Below are 17,400 nucleotides of genomic sequence, written 5' to 3'. Positions count from 1 at the left end.
TCTTCTTAGGTTTACACCCTTTAAAACACTTGATAACACTTAGTTCATTGAAAAAAGGATTCAAAGGAGGAGCTGACAGGAGCCTATTTTAAGCTCAGAACGATTACTGCTAAAATCATGATTGTCAAATCTACCATAAAAAGCATTAAGGCTCTCAGCCAGATGGTGATCAGAGTTATAATTGGGCAACAAGACCCTTCCTCTACTACTGTTGTTCAGTCCTGTGATTGTTTTCATGCCCTCCCATGCTGAGCCCAGATTATTTGTTCTGAGTTGGGCTTCTATTTTGTTCTTGTATCTCATTTTTCCAGCTCTGACTTCTCTCTTAATTTCTTTTTGCAAATTGCACAGTTCTAATTTATTACCCTCCCTGAAGGCTTTATTCTTCTTGTGTAGAAGTGTTTTAAGAGACTTCGACACCCATGGTTTAGAGTTAGGATTAGGCCGAGGATTCAATGAACATGTCCCAGTCTGTAGAATCGAGGAGGCCTTGAAGAGTCTGGCATGCATTACTGTCATTCCAGTCCTTAAAACTAATGTTCTGCACTTTGCCTCTTTTTAATGCAGTGCGATACACGGGAATGAGATGCACACAGTTATGATCGGATGCACCCAGGGGCGGGAGGGGTAATGACTTATATGCCTCTCTCATTGACACAACATTTGTCAAGCATCTTGTTGCTCCTGGTGGGGCATGTGACATATTGGAAAAAGTCTCTTAGAGTTTTATTCAGTGAGCAGTGGTTCATGTCGCCAAGGATGATCGGAAACCGTAAATTACAGCTTCATGTCACAACTTACGACTTTGTAGCGTTCCAGGCAACCCACTCGCGTTTTTCCGACCTGTTTTACCTGTGAAAGTCACTATAACGGCCACTCGTAACTTCCGACCCGTGAACTCGTACCAGATCGAACTGGTACGAGTTCACAGGTCGGAAAAACACGGGCTGCCTTGAACGCACCATAACAGTCCTCGTCCCTACGTCACCACATTCACGCGCATCCCTTGGCTGCACACACAGCCCTTCATGCCGTTCTCTCTCCTCATTGGATAAAAACTGTAGGATACGATAAATGTTTTCTCCTCGGCTCAGAGCAGAGCAGAGGGACTGAGAGACCCATGTTTCGGTCCAAACACTCTATGTAAGTGATTGCTGTCGGAAGATATAACTATTTAAGACTTATATTAACACAAATATATCACTTACTTCTGCTTTAATATAAGTCTTAAATAGTTATATCTTCCGACAGCAATCACTTTACTACATAATTTATCACAGGAGGAGGATGAACCATATCTGTTGCTATGGAGACTAGGGGTGTAACGGTATGGGATTTTACAGTACGGTACGGTAACGGTATTAGTACAGTATACCGCGGTATTTCACGGTGACGGTATTAAAATTAAAGTACATGCTTTATGTAAAGTAATACAACTTATATTTTGTTTATACTTAAGTGTCAGCAAAATGTAATTATTTATATTCAGTCACTAAAGTCTCTCTCTCTCTACACAGAGACATGTCTGTGTACACACACACACACACACAGCCTCTATTATGCATCTCTCCGTGCATCTATCTATTATAGTCCATCTTTCTCTCTCTCCTTCTTTCCTTCAATCTCTCTCTTTCTTTCGTCTTTTTTTTTCTTTGGCATGACGTCACGTACTGATTAAGTTCGGCTTGTGCTTGTGGCTTCATGGAGCTAACGCTAACATGCCACACACACACACCATGGATCTTTTATAAGGTAATGTAATACGTCATGACACACACACGCCTTCGTGTTTTGGAACCTTTATTCATGTGTGTGTATCTGTGTCTCTGTGTGTGGCCGTGTTAGCGTTAGCTCCCTGTTAGCGTTAGCTCCGTGTTAGCACTAGCCCAATATTAGCAGGTAGCAGGGCTTAGCAAACACTGCTCTCCGACCACGAGCCAAACCCCCCCCCCCCCTTCCCTCCCTCCCTCCCTCCACTCCCTCCAACAACGTGTTTCTATGGTTTCCTTCGACTTCAACCAATCACGATTTGTGATTGGTCTGCAAGCTACAGGCACCGGAGCCGATCTGAAAGCCCGTTGTAAACAAAAGCATGTGTGCACAGTGACATGTGCCTCCCAGAACTGTGGGGGAGCTCTGGAGAGGGAAAAAAAGAGAAACCAACGAAGGAGCGAGCTATTTCCGGCCGACTTGCATGTGAACGTGAAGTGAAATGTTTTGGGTTCCCAACGTGTAAGTGGAGTTAATATTAAAATAATTAATTAATTACCACCGCGGTATACCGAAGTACGGTATACCTTTACACCCCTAATGGAGACTGAGGGGCCTACAGAGGTTTACTGTACATCTTCAATATTATGTATTTCTGTTCCCTCTGCCCTACATGAAAACCTGCACAGTCTTACAGTCAAGTCGTTGTCTTGTTGATGTGTTTACTGACTGTGTGTTATAAAGAAAAGCTGCTGTTGGTGAAGAATCAAATGGCAAAACATAAAATCTGCTCCAATGATAACAAAAATTCACAATGTGGAATATAAAATCATAGGGGAAATTATAGACTGCAGGGTTTCTGCTATGTACAGTAAGCAGCAGCACTCTGTTTATCAATAAACAACATCTGAGGTTATTAATGTCAACAAGTTATGATTTTTATCTGATTTACAAAAGTCAAAACATTGTCAAAACAGCTAACGTGTCTTTTTCTCTATTTGGGCAAAGACTTGAGAGGACCCATGTGTTTGTGAATTCAGGCCAACTCACTGCTCTGAACACAACTAAGGGAAATCAGAGGGGGGGGGGGGGGGGGGGTTGCCGTCGCACCGACTGCATGCGGATGAGCGCGCATGTCGCGCGACTACATTGGCGGTAGGCTGTTATCAGTATAATCAGAGACAACCATGAATGAGTTCGCCTCAGTTTCACGTGATTGTCACTGTCAGCCTGTTAGAAAAACATTTTACTGACCCCAGCTGAGACGTTGAGACCCCCCCCCCCCTCAAAAACAAAATCTGAACGATTCACACAAGTCACCTAATTGGTCATGAAAAAAGCGTGTTTCGCTTTTCGGCGCGCTGTTTGCATCCCTGTTCATGATGACTGACCGAGTAGGGAAACATAAAAGACAGGAGACAGACTGAGTCCTTGTTGTCTGATTGTACCTGAGAGTCTCCAGTCTCCAGTCTGGATCCTTCAGTCCAGCAGACAGCAGCTTCTCTCCTGAGGCTCCTGGGTGATTGTAGCTCAGGTCCAGCTCTCTCAGATGGGAGGGGTTGGAGCTCAGAGCTGAGGCCAGAGAAGCACAGCCTCTCTCTGTGACCAGACATCCTGACAGACTGGAGATAGAAAATGTGATAGACTCAAGAGTCTTAGAAAATCATATCAACAGTAAAATCCTGCAGATGTTGAGCATCTTCACCAACAAGTTACAGAAGGATGTTGAAGATCAGCTGTCCAACAAACAGCTGAATCCTGACCTGAGAGTCTCCAGTCTGCAGTGTGGACTCTCCAGTCCACCAGACAACAGCTTCACTCCTGAGTCCTGCAGGTCGTTGTTACTCAGGTCCAGGTGTTTCAGACTTGAGGACTGGGAGCTGAGGACTGAGGCCAGAGAAGCACATCCTTCCTCTGTGACCAGACATCCTGACAGACTAGAGATAGAAAATATAATGAATCCCCAATTTTACAAAATCATGTGTACTGAGATGTTGAGAATCTCAACAGGCCGCTGAATATCTCAACAGATGTTGAGCATCATCACCAACAACTTACAGAAAGGTGTTAAAGCTGTCTAACAAACATCTGTATCCTGACCTGAGAGTCTCCAGTCTGCAGTGTGGACTCTCCAGTCCACCAGACAACAGCTTCACTCCTGAGTCCTGCGGTTTGTTGTTACCCAGGTACAGGTGTTTCAGACTTGAGGACTGGGAGCTTAGGACTGAGGCCAGAGAAGCACATCCTTCCTCTGTGACCAGACATGCTGACAGACTGGAGATAGAAAATATAATGAACCCCCAATTTTACAAAATCATGTGTACAGAGATGTTGAGAAACTCAACAGGCCGCTGAATATCTCAACAGATGTTGAGCATCATCACCAACAACTTACAGAAAGGTGTTAAAGCTGTCTAACAAACATCTGTATCCTGACCTGAGAGTTTCCAGTCTGCAGTGTGGACTCTCCAGTCCACCAGACAGCAGCTTCACTCCTGAGTCCTGCAGGTTGTTGTTACACAGGTCCAGTTCTCTCAGACTAGAGGACTGGGAGCTGAGGACTTGGGACAGAGCTTCACAGCTTCTCTCTGAGAGGTTACAGCCACTTAGTCTGAAGAGGAATCAGGAAAACAAAAGTAAACAAATAATTCTATTTTTGTTATGACAAAAGAAGAAGATACAGTAAATGTAGATGAATATATGTGCACATACAGAGCTTTAGTTGAAGCTTTGACCACTGGCAGCAGCCTCAGAAGAGCCTCCTCTGAAGTAGAGTATTTCTTCAGGTCAAACACATCCAGATCTTTTTCTGATAACAGTAAGATGAAGACCAGAGCCGACCATTGAGCAGAGGACAGTTTGTCTGTGGAGAGACGTCCTGATCTCAGGGACTGTTGGATGTCCTCCACTAGAGAACGATCATTCAGTTCATTCAGACAGTGGAACAGATTGATGCTTTTCTCTGCAGAAGGAGTCTCTTCAATCTTCTTCTTGATGTACTGGACTGTTTTCTGATTGGTCTGTGAGTCACTTCCTGTCTGAGTCATAAGACCTAGTAGGAGAGTCTGATTGGTCTCCAGTGAAAGACCCAGGAGGAAGCGGAGGAACAAGTCCAGGTGTCCATTTGGACTCTGTAAGGCCTCGTCCACAGCACTCTGGTAGAAATGTGATGATTTGGCTCTGAACAGTTTAAAAAGTTTAAAGGTAAATGTCTTTCTTGACATCAGGTTGTGTCCAGAGTTGATGAATGTCAGATGAACATGAAGAGCAGCCAGAAACTCCTGAACACTCAGATGGATGAAGCAGAACACCTTGGCCGCCTGGTACAGGCCTCTCTCCTCTTTAAAGATCTGTGTAAACACTCCTGAGTACTCTGAGGCTGCTCTGATATCGATGCCACACTCTTTCAGGTCTGATTGATAGAAGATCAGGTTTCCTTTCTGCAGCTGCTCAAAAGCCAGTTTTCCCAGAGACTCAATCATCTTCCTGCTCTCTGGACTCCAGTGTGGATCTGTCTCAGCTCCTCCATCATACTTGACCTTATTCATTTTGGTCTGAACCACCAGGAAGTGGATGTACATCTCAGTCAGGGTCTTGGGCAGCTCTCCCCCCTCACTGGTCTTCAACAGATCCTCCAGAACTGTAGCAGTGATCCAGCAGAAGACTGGGATGTGGCACATGATGTGGAGGCTTCGTGATGTCTTGATGTGGGAGATGATCTCTCTGGCCTGCTCCTCATCTTTGAACCTCTTCCTGAAGTACTCCTCCTTCATTGGGTCAGTGAACCCTCTGACCTCTGTCACCATGTCAACACACGGAGGAGGGATCTGATTGGCTGCTGCAGGTCTTGTGGTTATCCAGAGGCGAGCGGAGGAAAGCAGGTTCCCCCTGATGAGGTTGGTCAGCAGCACGTTGACTGAGGTGGACTCTGTCTCATCAGTCAGGATCTCAGTGTTTTTGAAGTCCAGAGGCGGTCGACATTCGTCCAGACCGTCTAAGATGAAGATGACCTGGAGTTCATTAAAGCTGCAGATTCCTGCTGCTTTGGTTTCAGAGAAGAAGTGATGAACAAGTTCCACCAAGCTGAACTTTCTCTCTTTCAGCACATTCAGCTCTCTGAAGGTGAAGGGAAATGTGAAGTGTATGTCCTGGTTGTCTTTGTCTTTGTCTTTGTCTTTGTCTTCAGCCCAGTCCAGAGTGAACTTCTGTGTTAAGACTGTTTTCCCAATGCCAGCCACTCCCATTGTCATCACTGTTCTGATTGGTCGGTCTCTTCCAGGTGGGGCTTTAAAGATGTCTTCTTGTCTGATTGTTGTTTCTGGTCTGTGTGGTTTCCTGTACACTGCTTCAATCTGTCTGACCTCATGTTCATCATTGACCTCTCCAGTCCCTCCCTGTGTGATGTAGAGCTCTGTGTAGATCTGGTTCAGAGGGGTTGGGTTTCCTGCTTTAGCGATGCCCTCAAACACAGACTGGAACTTCTTCTTCAGGGCAGATTTGAGTTTACATTGGCAGCCAGTGAGAATCTCTGTATGAATAAAGGACCAATGACGTCAATGAGAAGTTATTATTGTAGTTATTGCATAGAAAACATGAATCATGGAAACTCCTTCTCTGTTATCATTCAGCAGGTTTTTATGAAATAATTGTTCCAAAGAGATCAATTCCTTGCCATGTTAGCATTCATTGTGAACCTCTCCCAGAGGTCTTCAAGATCAAGAGACAGAAGACACTGAGACAGCCTCAGTCCACAGAAGAACTATGGCAAGTTCTCCAAGATACTTCAACAACCTGCCAGTCAAGTTCCTGGAAGAACTGTGTGCAGGTGTTTGAAGGAGAAGGATAAGGGGCCGCCATTCCGACATCCCACCAGTCCAACATTGGCCTCTAATTGTCTAAATTTTTCTAAAATTTTCTATCAAATGTCCCGTCATTCCGACAATTCTTTCCTCCTATAGTCGGAATGACAGTAATTTTCTCTTTTTTTAAACATCCTGCCTTTCCGACAATTCCTTTAATAGAATATTTTTTTCCCCAAAAGATTTTGCACTGGTTGGGTTTAGGCAATGAAGAAACGAGTTGGTTAAGTTTAGTAAAAACACCAGGTAGAGGCTAGACAGGCAGACTAGTCCCTGTCTGCGTTCTGCTGTGGAATTACACGCAACCATGTGGGTATTCCTCTATCAGCATGTCTTAAAGAAGGGAGGAGCCTGTTGGGTTACGCACATTTCCTTATATTAAAGCCTTGTCGGAATGGTGGGACGTTCGCATGTCGGAATAGCGGTATGTCTAAATGGTGGGATGTCGGAATGTAACCGGCCTTGACAGTGTCTGTGTGTCTTTCCGTCTGTGTGTGTGTTTCTGTGTGTGTCTGTTTTTCTGTCCGTCTGTGTGTGTGTCTGTTAACAAATAAACAATGTTAATTTGTAGAATGCATCCAGTGGGGCATCACAGTAAAAGTAGTCATACAGTAATGTGTTAATTCCTGACAGGAGATAGGTCTATGTTAATAATCAGTTTTGGGGCAAAAAGCTGCATATCGGTATTGGTTATTATGGGAAATTAGGGCGCTGGACAACATCGGAATATCGGATATCAGTAAATTTCCAGTATCGGACATCCCTACTTATAGTGCCTCAAATTCTCTGAGGAGGAATATACTCGTGATCACTGATCGCATTCACAGAGCAGCAAAAGTTATGACCTGACACTGCTCATTATCAGTCTACACACTTAGACAATGATATATGAACAAAGGAAATTAAAGGGTAGCATCAGTAGTGCATGTGACTTTCACTAAATTGTGATACGTTAATATGCAATAAAAATAATTTTAAAATGTTAAATCTCTGTGTTTTGAAGCCAGATGGGTGAGCTTCGACAGTATACGACCAATACTGAAGGTTAAGCTTAACAGATCATTTGGGATCAACAAGAATCAAGAGACGTCCAGTCAGCTGGCATTTACTTTTCTGAAACAACAAAGAGTTAGCCACACCATCCTGCTGCTCTGGCCAAGGACAGTATGAGGAGTTTAAACTGTAAACTACCAGTTTCATTTATGGGCACAAAGCTCCTATTGGGATTTAAGAAGCTGTTCAGCCAACAAGCACTGCAGCTGGAGCCACAGACTGTAGGCTAAATAAAGACTGACTTCACCTCTGTGATGACACGTCCCAGCTGATCAAAAAATGGACAAAAGGGACAAACGCTCACCTGTCATTCAAAAGGGTCTCCATAACTTTAGCCGTTAACTCATTGAGTGCCACGCTCCTTTCCAAAGTTTTAGTCAAGTGTACCGGCAAATTAGACCATATTTGACTTTTTATTTTAGAGCCATAGTGTATTCTATATTATTGCCACCAACACATACTGTAGCTCAATTGAAAGGTTTAACTTTATCCTTCAAATGGCCACAAACCGTTTGTTTCTACGTGCCTCCGTTCCTGAGAAAAGTCAAGCTAAACATGGCTGGGTTTCACCAAAATCCCTCCTTTTTTTCTAGAAAAGGAGATAGAGCGTCTTTTATGAAAGCTGCGCTGTTTGTGTCTGTCGCTCTTCTGACACTCGCATTTCTGGATCAAAGGGCTCGTATAAGATAAATATACACAACAATTGTTGTTCTATTCACAAAACCACCATCGGGGGCGGGGGGGGCGCCACTAAACAGCAATAACACAGACGCACCGTGCCGTGTCACAGCCTCTCGCCGCGGAACGTGAGGCTCTGCCGGCCACAGCGGCTCGCGAACACCGGTCCCGGTCGCGGTCCGTCTGTGGTACGGGTCGGTGGTGCCGGTCTGCTTTGACCCAGAGACCATCAGATTTTACCGCGGGAGGACTTTGGGGAGGACACGGTGTTGCTCCAGATGAAGACCGGGCGGGACAGTGGGCTGAGAGCTTCCTGGTTCAGCTCCCAGCTGCTGCAGCCTCGCGGGTGAGAGCGGAGCAGCAGCGGAGCAGCTGCGCTGCATCTGCATGCAGAACTCCGTTTGCAGGAGCTGAGTTATGATAAAAACTTCCAGATCATGAGCTGTCATGTGACTTTGATCGTCATCTATTTCAGTTCTCCTCGTCGTAGAGTCCCCAAATTTACATATAATGTGTATTAAAGTGTCTATTTTCATAATTTAAAAAAAAAAGCAAAAAACGAAAAATTTCGTTTTTGGCACTCAACGCATGGGAACGAAAAACGAGAAATTACGTGGTTGGCACTCAATGAGTTAATTAAGGGTAACAGGTAAGTTCTATAAACAGTCGTCATGGAGACCAAAGCTGTTCTGTACCAGGCTGTAAACATGTTTATTTCTGCTGTAAAATTGCATCTATGGAGTCTGAATCACGATTGGAGTCTCACTCTAGTGGTCAGGAGAGGAACCTGGTTTTAACTGACCACTCTTCAATATTGCTATAACATCACATTTTTGATCAAACTTACTTTTGGGATCTGAGATGCGCTGTGTGACATTTCCCAGTAGATCATTCTGATTCATCTTCTCCAGGATTGTTTTTGTGACTTTATCAGTGTTTTCACAGTAGGTCTGGATCATTAGATCCACTGTCTGTAACCTGTCTGCTTTCTCCAGTTTACTTATTGGGATTGATGGGAGGTCTTCTAGGCTCTCACACAGGTACCACTTGAATTTTTTAAAATCATTGTCTCTCAAACCCTCCAAAGTCTTCAAGAGGATCTGTCGAGGTGTCTCCATCTTTTTGCTGCAAGAGGAATGACAAACAGTTTAAAACTGGGTTTACACTGTATGACTCAATTCTGACTTAACTGTTTTGTTGTTGCTGTTTTTTTCAAATTTCTGTTTTATCGTGCGTCAATTTTTGCAGGTTACAGGCGTAAGAAGAGATGAACCGCTCCCAACAGGTAAACAGATGGTCAGATGGATTCAAACTTGTCTGATACTCTGGTCACCTCTCATTATGGTATCACACAGCTGAGGCAGGGCCACAAGCCGATTCTCCTGAACTCAGTCAGTACGTTTACATGACACTTGAAAAAACCGAATTATTGCCTTAATCCGACTATAACTGGACAACTGAAGTGCATGTAAACACCTTAGTCCGACTGAAATCGGAGCTGAGAACTCCGATTAAGACACCCAGATAATGCGATTGGAATTCGATTTCCTCCGTCATGTATACACCTTAGTCGGAGTATAACTGGACAATGCATGTGCGTATGCTCCACAACAGTAGAGACGGCACCAAGTGGAGCAGAGAAGCCGCCCGAACCCGGCAAAGTAAAGTAAAAAAAAACAACGTCAGCGCAGATTCAATGCATTTCACACAGCGCGACCAGCAAGAGTGTTTTATTAAAAAAAAAGAAAAAAGAGAGAGAGAGCGAGAGGGGAAAAAAGGAAGCCCGTATCCTATTCTCAGCGCGCATCCAGCCCAGACTGGCGCGCCTGGTCGGGAACTGCAGTTGAGAATTTATTATTAACTCATTGAGTGCCAACCACGTAATTTCTCGTTTTTCGTTCCCATGCGTTGAGTGCCGAAAACGTAATTTTACGTTTTTTGCTTTTTTTTTAAATTATGAAAATAGACACTTTAATACACATTATATGTAAATTTGGGGACTCTACGACGAGGAGAACTGAAATAGATGACGATCAAAGTCACATGACAGCTCATGATCTGGAAGTTTTTATCATAACTCGGCTTCTGCAAACGAGTTCTGCATGCAGATGCAGCGCAGCTGCTCCGCTGCTGCTCTGCTCTCACCCGCGCTGCTGCTCCAGCTGCTCGAGCTGCTCGGAGCTGAACCAGGAAGCTCTCAGCCGACAGTCCGCCCGGTCTTCAGCTGGAGCAACACCGTGTCCTCCCCAAAGTCCTCCCGCGGTAAAATCTGATGGTCTCTGGACCAAAGCAGACCGGCATCACCGACCCGTACCACAGAAGGACCGCGACCACCGGCGGGACCGGTCTTCCCGAGCCGCGGTGGCCGACTGACCCTCACGCTCCGCGGGGAGAAGCTGTGACACGGCACGGTGCGTCTGTGTTATTGTTGTTTAGTGGCGCCCCCCCCGCCCCCGATGGTGGTTTTGTGAATAGAACAACAACTGTTGTATATATTTATCTTATACGAGCCCTTTGATCCAGAAATGCGAGTGTCAGAAGAGCGACAGACACAAACAGCGCACCTTTCATAAAAGACGCTCTATCTCCTTTTCTAGAAAAAAAGGAGGGATTTTGGTGAAACCCAGCCATGTTTAGCTTGACTTTTCTCAGGAACAGAGGCACGTAGAAACAAACGGTTTGTGGCCACTTGAAGCATTAAGGTAAACCTTTCAATTGAGCCACAGTATGTGTTGGTGGCAATAATATAGAATACACTGTGGCTCTACATAAAAAGTCAAAAATGGTCTAAATTGCCGGTACACTTGACTAAAACTTTGGAAAGGAGCGCGGCACTCAATGAGTTAAGCTTACTAAGTTGTTTATATTCAGTTTTTTACGAGGTGACAGAAAAGTCAACAGGACAGGCGGCGTATTAACCCGCTGAAGCAACAGGTGACGGCGCATGAGGGGGCGGACCCCGTCAGTTATTCGATTTTCTCAGTTGCATGTATATTGAGACAAGGACAGAAGTCCGACTTGACGCCAAAATCGAATTTTGACCATAGCTCGATTAAGCTCTGCATGTAAACGTACTGAGTGTTTTCCCTCTTTGAGCCTGTGTGAACCCATTGTGTGCCATCACCACTGGTTAAAAAAATCCTAGTGGAAACACTGCACCTGAATCTCTTCTTAGAACAGCACAAATGGCCAAGGCAGTGTGGTTCTCCTTGTGCATTCTATCAAACAGCCATTAGGTTCCAGGTTCTGGGTCAGACAGCTTTATTTCCAACATAGCAAGACTTCTAAAATTTAAGTGTGTATGACGATCTGAAAACTGAAACTGGTTCATTTGTTCCAATGAACATTCGATCAGCAGAACTCTTGGTACTTGAACCACAGACAGAGTTACTGACCTTCACTCTGCACTGTTAACTTCTACCTGATGTTTATCTCAGGGCTTTAATCACAACAGAAATTAGGATCTCCTGCAATTTACCAACTCTTTTTATCAGTGATGTTCCTAAGAACAATATTATTTTGAGCACAAGATCATTTGTTATTCTTCACTGTCCTATTATATCCACCTTATATCCACCGAACGTCAAAAACGTAAGCCGGTTTTGCTCTTCGGTGCTTCCGGTTTCATTAGCCATGGTAAATGCATGGATTTTTTTTTTCAGTGAAAACCTGTAAAACGCATGGATCATCACACCAGCTTTTAACAATGGATATCACACAAATTGACATCCGTGTTAAAGGTCCCATATTATGCTCTTTTTAATCAATTTCACTCAGCTGTCAGACGTCCAACTAAACTGTATTCGAAATGTATTGCCCCAAACTGATCCGTGGTCCTGAATGGCAGCTGTCTCAAAGTCGCTCAAATGAGCTCTGCTGAGAACAAGCTGTTTCTGTGCCTGTACCTTTAAATGTTAATGAGCTCCGTCTGTCACAGCCTTGCCTTGCCCCTCTCAGCCAATCAGAGGCCTAGTAAGGCGGGTCTTGGCGTAGCCATAGTAGGAAAGATTCTGCCTCAGGGACAGGATGTGGCTAACGGTAGCATGGGCTAATGTTTATGGGTGGATGTATCACTATGGCCAGAGCGATTGATATAACAGCGTGGCGACAGCTCTTGACGTCGCCGCCAGTGGTCTCGTGGTTCATGTAGCTCACAATAGTCCCAAACCAGGCTTGAAACAACGTTCAAAACACACACAGCCAGTATCACAACTAAGCATAAAGTCCGCTTAGCTTAATGCTAACGTATAATGTGAAACCTCATAGACGGGCTAACAGAAATTAGCATCGGCTGTCGCCGTTTCGGCAAACGAACAGCCATAGAAGCTGCTAAAACCCTGTTTTAATTCTGGCTTTAGCACTGTTAACACGTCACAGTTTTAATATTTTTTCATGCGAGAAAGTTTAATCCAGAGTCTGTGGTCAGTTTGCTCCGATGTCTGTCCTGGGAGAAGTGCAGAGTCTGTGAGAGCCCCGACCGGGCACCAGGGCAGCGGCTGTCTGCTGCAGCAGCAGCCGCTCTACTGAGCTGATCTGCCGGCACGGACATCTCCTCCTCCCGGAGGAGAAAACGAGCGAAGTAACGTATCCGCATGCTTTTAGAGGTTTACCGCTGGCTGGTTAAATTATTTTTAGGAGATTAAATGCTGGTCTCATTGATGAAATTTTACAACTGTGGCAGTGGCATTAGTTTGTTTGAATGAAAAGTGAGGAGGAGCTGGGCTATGTACTGAAATCACCACATTTACGTAAATAAAGCGGGGGGGGGCACAGCGGAAAAGCGACCAGACTTGCCTAGTTGTTCATTTTAAAACATTTATTGATTGAAATGTGGTGATATCTGATTACTTTGGCGCTGTGTGTGCAGCCAACAACAGAGCAACCGCTTCTTCCAGGTCGTACATTCGCCATTGTTTAACCACAGCTATGTTAACAAGTGGAGAAAAAAATGGCACGGTTTAGAAAATTTCTTCAGGCGTGGCAAACCTTCACCTGGGGCGGTGCCACCAACCTAGGGGGTGGCAGATCTTCAACTGGCCTGTTTAAGCACACATTTTCTAAAGACAGAGAAAGCAAAAAAGGGAGAGGATGAACTTTTTCCATACCAGGGGGGATTGTAGACAGGCCGGGGATGCATATTATTGATAGAAAACCGCTCTAAAGTGCATTTTGCATAATATGGGACCTTTAAAAGCCAGCATTAATATATCCATGCATTTACTGCAACTATGACTGAAAACCATGGAAACGTAAACGTACAATTCCATGCAAAACTGGTTTGACCAGAGATGATGTTCGGAAACTAGTGGATATCTTTACATTTTTTTTTATGTATTTGTGCCGTCCAGCAGAATTTAACTGTATATTTCTACAATCACAATAAAGCCTCTCTGCTCTGTTCTTCTGATCTTGTTGTGAGACTGAAACAATATCTTGTTGATTTAAATGAGTTATTCACTGTTATTAGTATAGTAGTAAAACAATAATGCACTACCCAGCAAACATTTCCTCGACCTGGGTCGAGATGGAGACGTCCAATCTACGTCGCGTCACGTCGTGACCTTAATTCGACAGTTTTTCAACATGATAAAATAACATCTGAGTAAATATGACATACATAATGAGTCATTTTAGATCGGATTAATTGGTTAAATACTGCCAGCAAACATTTTCTCAATCCGCGTCCAGATGACGACATCCATCAGACGTTGCGTCACGACGTGACTTTATTTAGACTTTTTTTCGACATGATAACATTAGGGGGGATACGATTTCACATAACACATATTTAACTAAAAAAACACTGCCAAGCATGATTTCCTCTATCTACTGCTGTCTAGTGCTGTGTGGAGATGAAGACATCCAGTCAACGTCCAGTCATGTCAGGACGTAGATTCCACCTCTGATTAACGTTGGGCAGGCGGGTTGATATGACGTCTATCTGAGGGGTGAGATGACCGGCGGATGACGACGTCATTTCAACGGCGTTTAGACGGCATCGGTTTACGTTGTTAAAAACTATTCAAAATGATGGAAATATGTTTGTGAATGGGAGAAAACAATGTAGTACCATCAAGTGTATTGGCGGGGTGGGCTTAAATGTTTGTTATTCTAGCATCCATCAAGGAACTATTTTCCTCGCGTAGTGAACGCACCTGGTTTCAGCGGCGGTGCGGCGGCGGCGGCGGCAGAAGAAGTTTTGAGTCGGTGAGGAGAAGACACAGACGCGTGTGAAAGGTGAGCTTCGAAAAATAGTGTAATTTAAAATGAAAATGTGCTTGGTAAGACATTATACGTTCATGAGTTACATGTTAAAGTTCTGCTTTTGTTGCTGCATCGTGTAATGTTACAGATAGCCTATCTGCTGCATGTTATTCGTAACCGAGCGGCGGCTAACAGTAAGCTAGCAGGCGAAATAGCAAGGCCTACCCTGATATATCGAGTGTAGCATCGATGTTAAACCGAGTATATGTTCACAAAATTCAAATTCATACCAAGGAAACAGAGTAACCTCTTAGAAAAAGAAAAGTTTGCTGCTGTGAAAACTGTATCACTGCATTATTTTTTTTTATCATAAGCAACATGCATGGCTATGACCTAACAGTATGACAAACATTTTAAGATCATGACACACTAACGTTACTGAGCTTGATGATGTCATATTTAGCTATCTCTACCTGAAACAGGACTATATTTTTGTGTCTCTGTCTCTCCCATAGGCCTGTATTGATAACTATCTTTTCAATATCTCACTTTACAGGTGTATTGCTGTGATAAAGAGACGCATACCAGGTAAGATACACACACTAAGGGTGATGGGGGCTTGAATGATTGTGAAGATTTTACCATCATTGCTCTTGTTATACACAGGGCCTACAGTAGTAGCGGTTCAAAAGTTCCCCTCCAGGCTGAAAGTCAGCTGAATGGCCTAGGTTTTCCCTATGTTTTCCCTTCAAATCCCAGCCGCTGGAGTGGCCCCCCTCTTTCTAATGAGAGTGTCCATGTTTTGCTGTAACTCCACCCATTCACTGAAATACAGGGTATGACCCTCACAAATTCTCATCGCCAAAAGTCATTCTGATGTCATCTGAATGTCCACCGACCGCCAGAGGCAGCACTTAAAGCACCTCTGGTCATAATCATCATTTGATTTGATTTGTGATGTGAAATGATAACAGGCCTATGCGCTGGCCACTGTTTTATTCAGAAATGAAGGCTAGTAATACCTCCTGTCAAATATTGGATCACAATGTAATCGTTGTGAATCTCAAAGCAAATTCAGTTCCCAAAGACAGTACAGCAGTTTGAAAAGGTCTATGAACTTTTAATGTGCAGCTCTAAATAAAAACTTATCTGGGTTTGGTCTTAACTCTCCTGTCGGCCTTCTGGGTCAAATTGAACCAATCTGTCCACTTCCTCCATCCTTCCTTCTTTCCACAATCTTTTTCCCTTCCTTCCTTCCCTATTTCCTTCCTTCTTCTTCCTCCTCTATTGATCCAATTGACCCTCCATTTTTCTTCCCTCCCTCTCTCCCTTCCTTCCTTCCCTTCTTTCCTCCCATCTTTCCCTTTATCTTTCATCCTTCTTTCCCTTCGTCATTTCTTCTTTCCTGTAGATGCTTCCGCATGTATGTGTGTGAGTTCAATGATCATACATCATCTCCAAAGAGTGTATTTTTATTGTAGCTCCGAGAGCATGGAGTGGCAGACTTACTTTTAGCCTAGCAGGCATAAACAACTGAACCCAAACATCCACAAATACACACAGGCAGCGCGACCCCTACTGGGCACAACAGGGATCATCATGAATGATCTACATTTTCCCTTTGTACTTCCTTCCTTGACCCAGGTGGACAACAGGATGGTTAAAGAGGAACTCTTAAGGATTCCATCCTCAAACCTGCTCCATGTGTCCCTTAGCTCCAGAGTCCTAATGCTGGTTAAATCAATGACTTGTAACTAATGCCTATAGGCTTTATAAGGAACCATCAGAAGATTCAGGCTACTGTGTGGGTCTAAGAAGTGGTTATGTCATTACTCTTTCAAATCCCAGGACAAAGTCTTACTGTAATTTATAAAGTGCATTTTACATCTGAATAGGTGCTCTATAATTTTTTTTTTCTTGTGTCCTCTCTCCAGCTGCTGTGAAAAGATGGAGCATTAAGGCCACAGATGTGGAAATAGAGAATGCAATGATGAATCATCTAAAGCATGCGCCAGCCAGAAGCGGGGGGAAGGAGCAGATCCTCGTCGCTGACTGTTAAGCCTCCTTGGCTATGACCTGACTTTACACAAAAAAATTTGTTCTCTAATAAATATATTTGTTTTACTTGTTTATATGTTTTCAATACAACCAGTTGAATAGATCTTGTCCTGAATGCTTTCCTTTTATTATTCTACCTATTAGTCCATGCACCACTTGTATTTTACAGTATAGCCTAGGTGAACATCACAAGGATATTTTAAACCTTCAGGTTTATTTGCTATCAAAGTTTCCGTCAGGTTCACTTTTCCAAAAATGCTGATGTGATTTGATGTCTTTGACTTTTTGAAGTCAATGCAGCTTGAGATTTCTTTTTTTTGCTAAAATTGAGAAGTTTGTTCAAGTATGTGTAGATTAGAGCATTGAGAATTACACATAGGATATGCAGCACAAGATCTGTGCTTTTCATAGAATTTCTAGATATGATAATGCCAGTTATAGACACCTTTTGAAATGCAATACATTACATGTGTAGACAAAAAGGTTGAAATGTAAGCTATATTGCAATTCGAAACGACAAAAGTTGAAATGTTGATGTAAAAATTATGCCGTCTAATAGCCGTCGAAATGACGTCGGTCATGGCACCGACGTCAGGAAAACTTTCATTTAAGCACCTCAAATAGACGTAGAATCAACCTGTTAGATCGACGTTAATTAGACGTGAGATAGACGTCATGAAGTAGCCTGCTCTGAGACGTTGATAAGTCGTCTAAACGACGTTGAAACAACGTAAAATGATGCCGTCTATTAGCCGTCGAAATGACGCCGGTCATAACACCGACGTCAGAAAAACTTTCATTTGAGCACCTCAGATCGACGTCGAATCAACCTGCCTGA

At 43.7% G+C, this 17,400-nt stretch overlaps 1 protein-coding gene and 1 long non-coding RNA gene across 2 annotated transcripts in view; one reads left to right on the top strand and one right to left on the bottom strand.

Moving 5' to 3' along the window:
- LOC311007088 (uncharacterized protein) overlaps window positions 1–9,418 on the bottom strand; it is a gene marked incomplete at both ends in the record, with an annotated part of 49,041 nt that extends 39,623 nt beyond the window's left edge. The window contains 4 exons of the mRNA XM_084000175.1: window positions 3,159–3,332; window positions 4,148–4,321; window positions 4,423–6,238; window positions 9,148–9,418. Of these exons, the coding sequence (XP_083856301.1) occupies window positions 3,159–3,332; window positions 4,148–4,321; window positions 4,423–6,238; window positions 9,148–9,418 (2,435 nt within the window). The remainder of the gene's footprint in view (window positions 1–3,158; window positions 3,333–4,147; window positions 4,322–4,422; window positions 6,239–9,147) is intronic.
- Window positions 9,419–14,512: 5,094 nt separating this feature from the next.
- LOC311007703 lies at window positions 14,513–16,710 on the top strand. Its single transcript, XR_014596436.1, has 3 exons — window positions 14,513–14,537; window positions 15,061–15,092; window positions 16,439–16,710. It is a non-coding gene; the product is annotated as an uncharacterized lncRNA (long non-coding RNA).
- Window positions 16,711–17,400: the final 690 nt, after the last annotated feature.

This window comes from Trachurus trachurus (genome assembly GCF_905171665.1).
Source record: "Trachurus trachurus genome assembly, chromosome: 24".
NCBI lineage: Eukaryota > Metazoa > Chordata > Actinopteri > Carangiformes > Carangidae > Trachurus > Trachurus trachurus.
The sequence above is the reverse complement of the archived record's forward strand: the minus strand, read 5'-3'. Positions and strand labels throughout refer to the sequence as shown.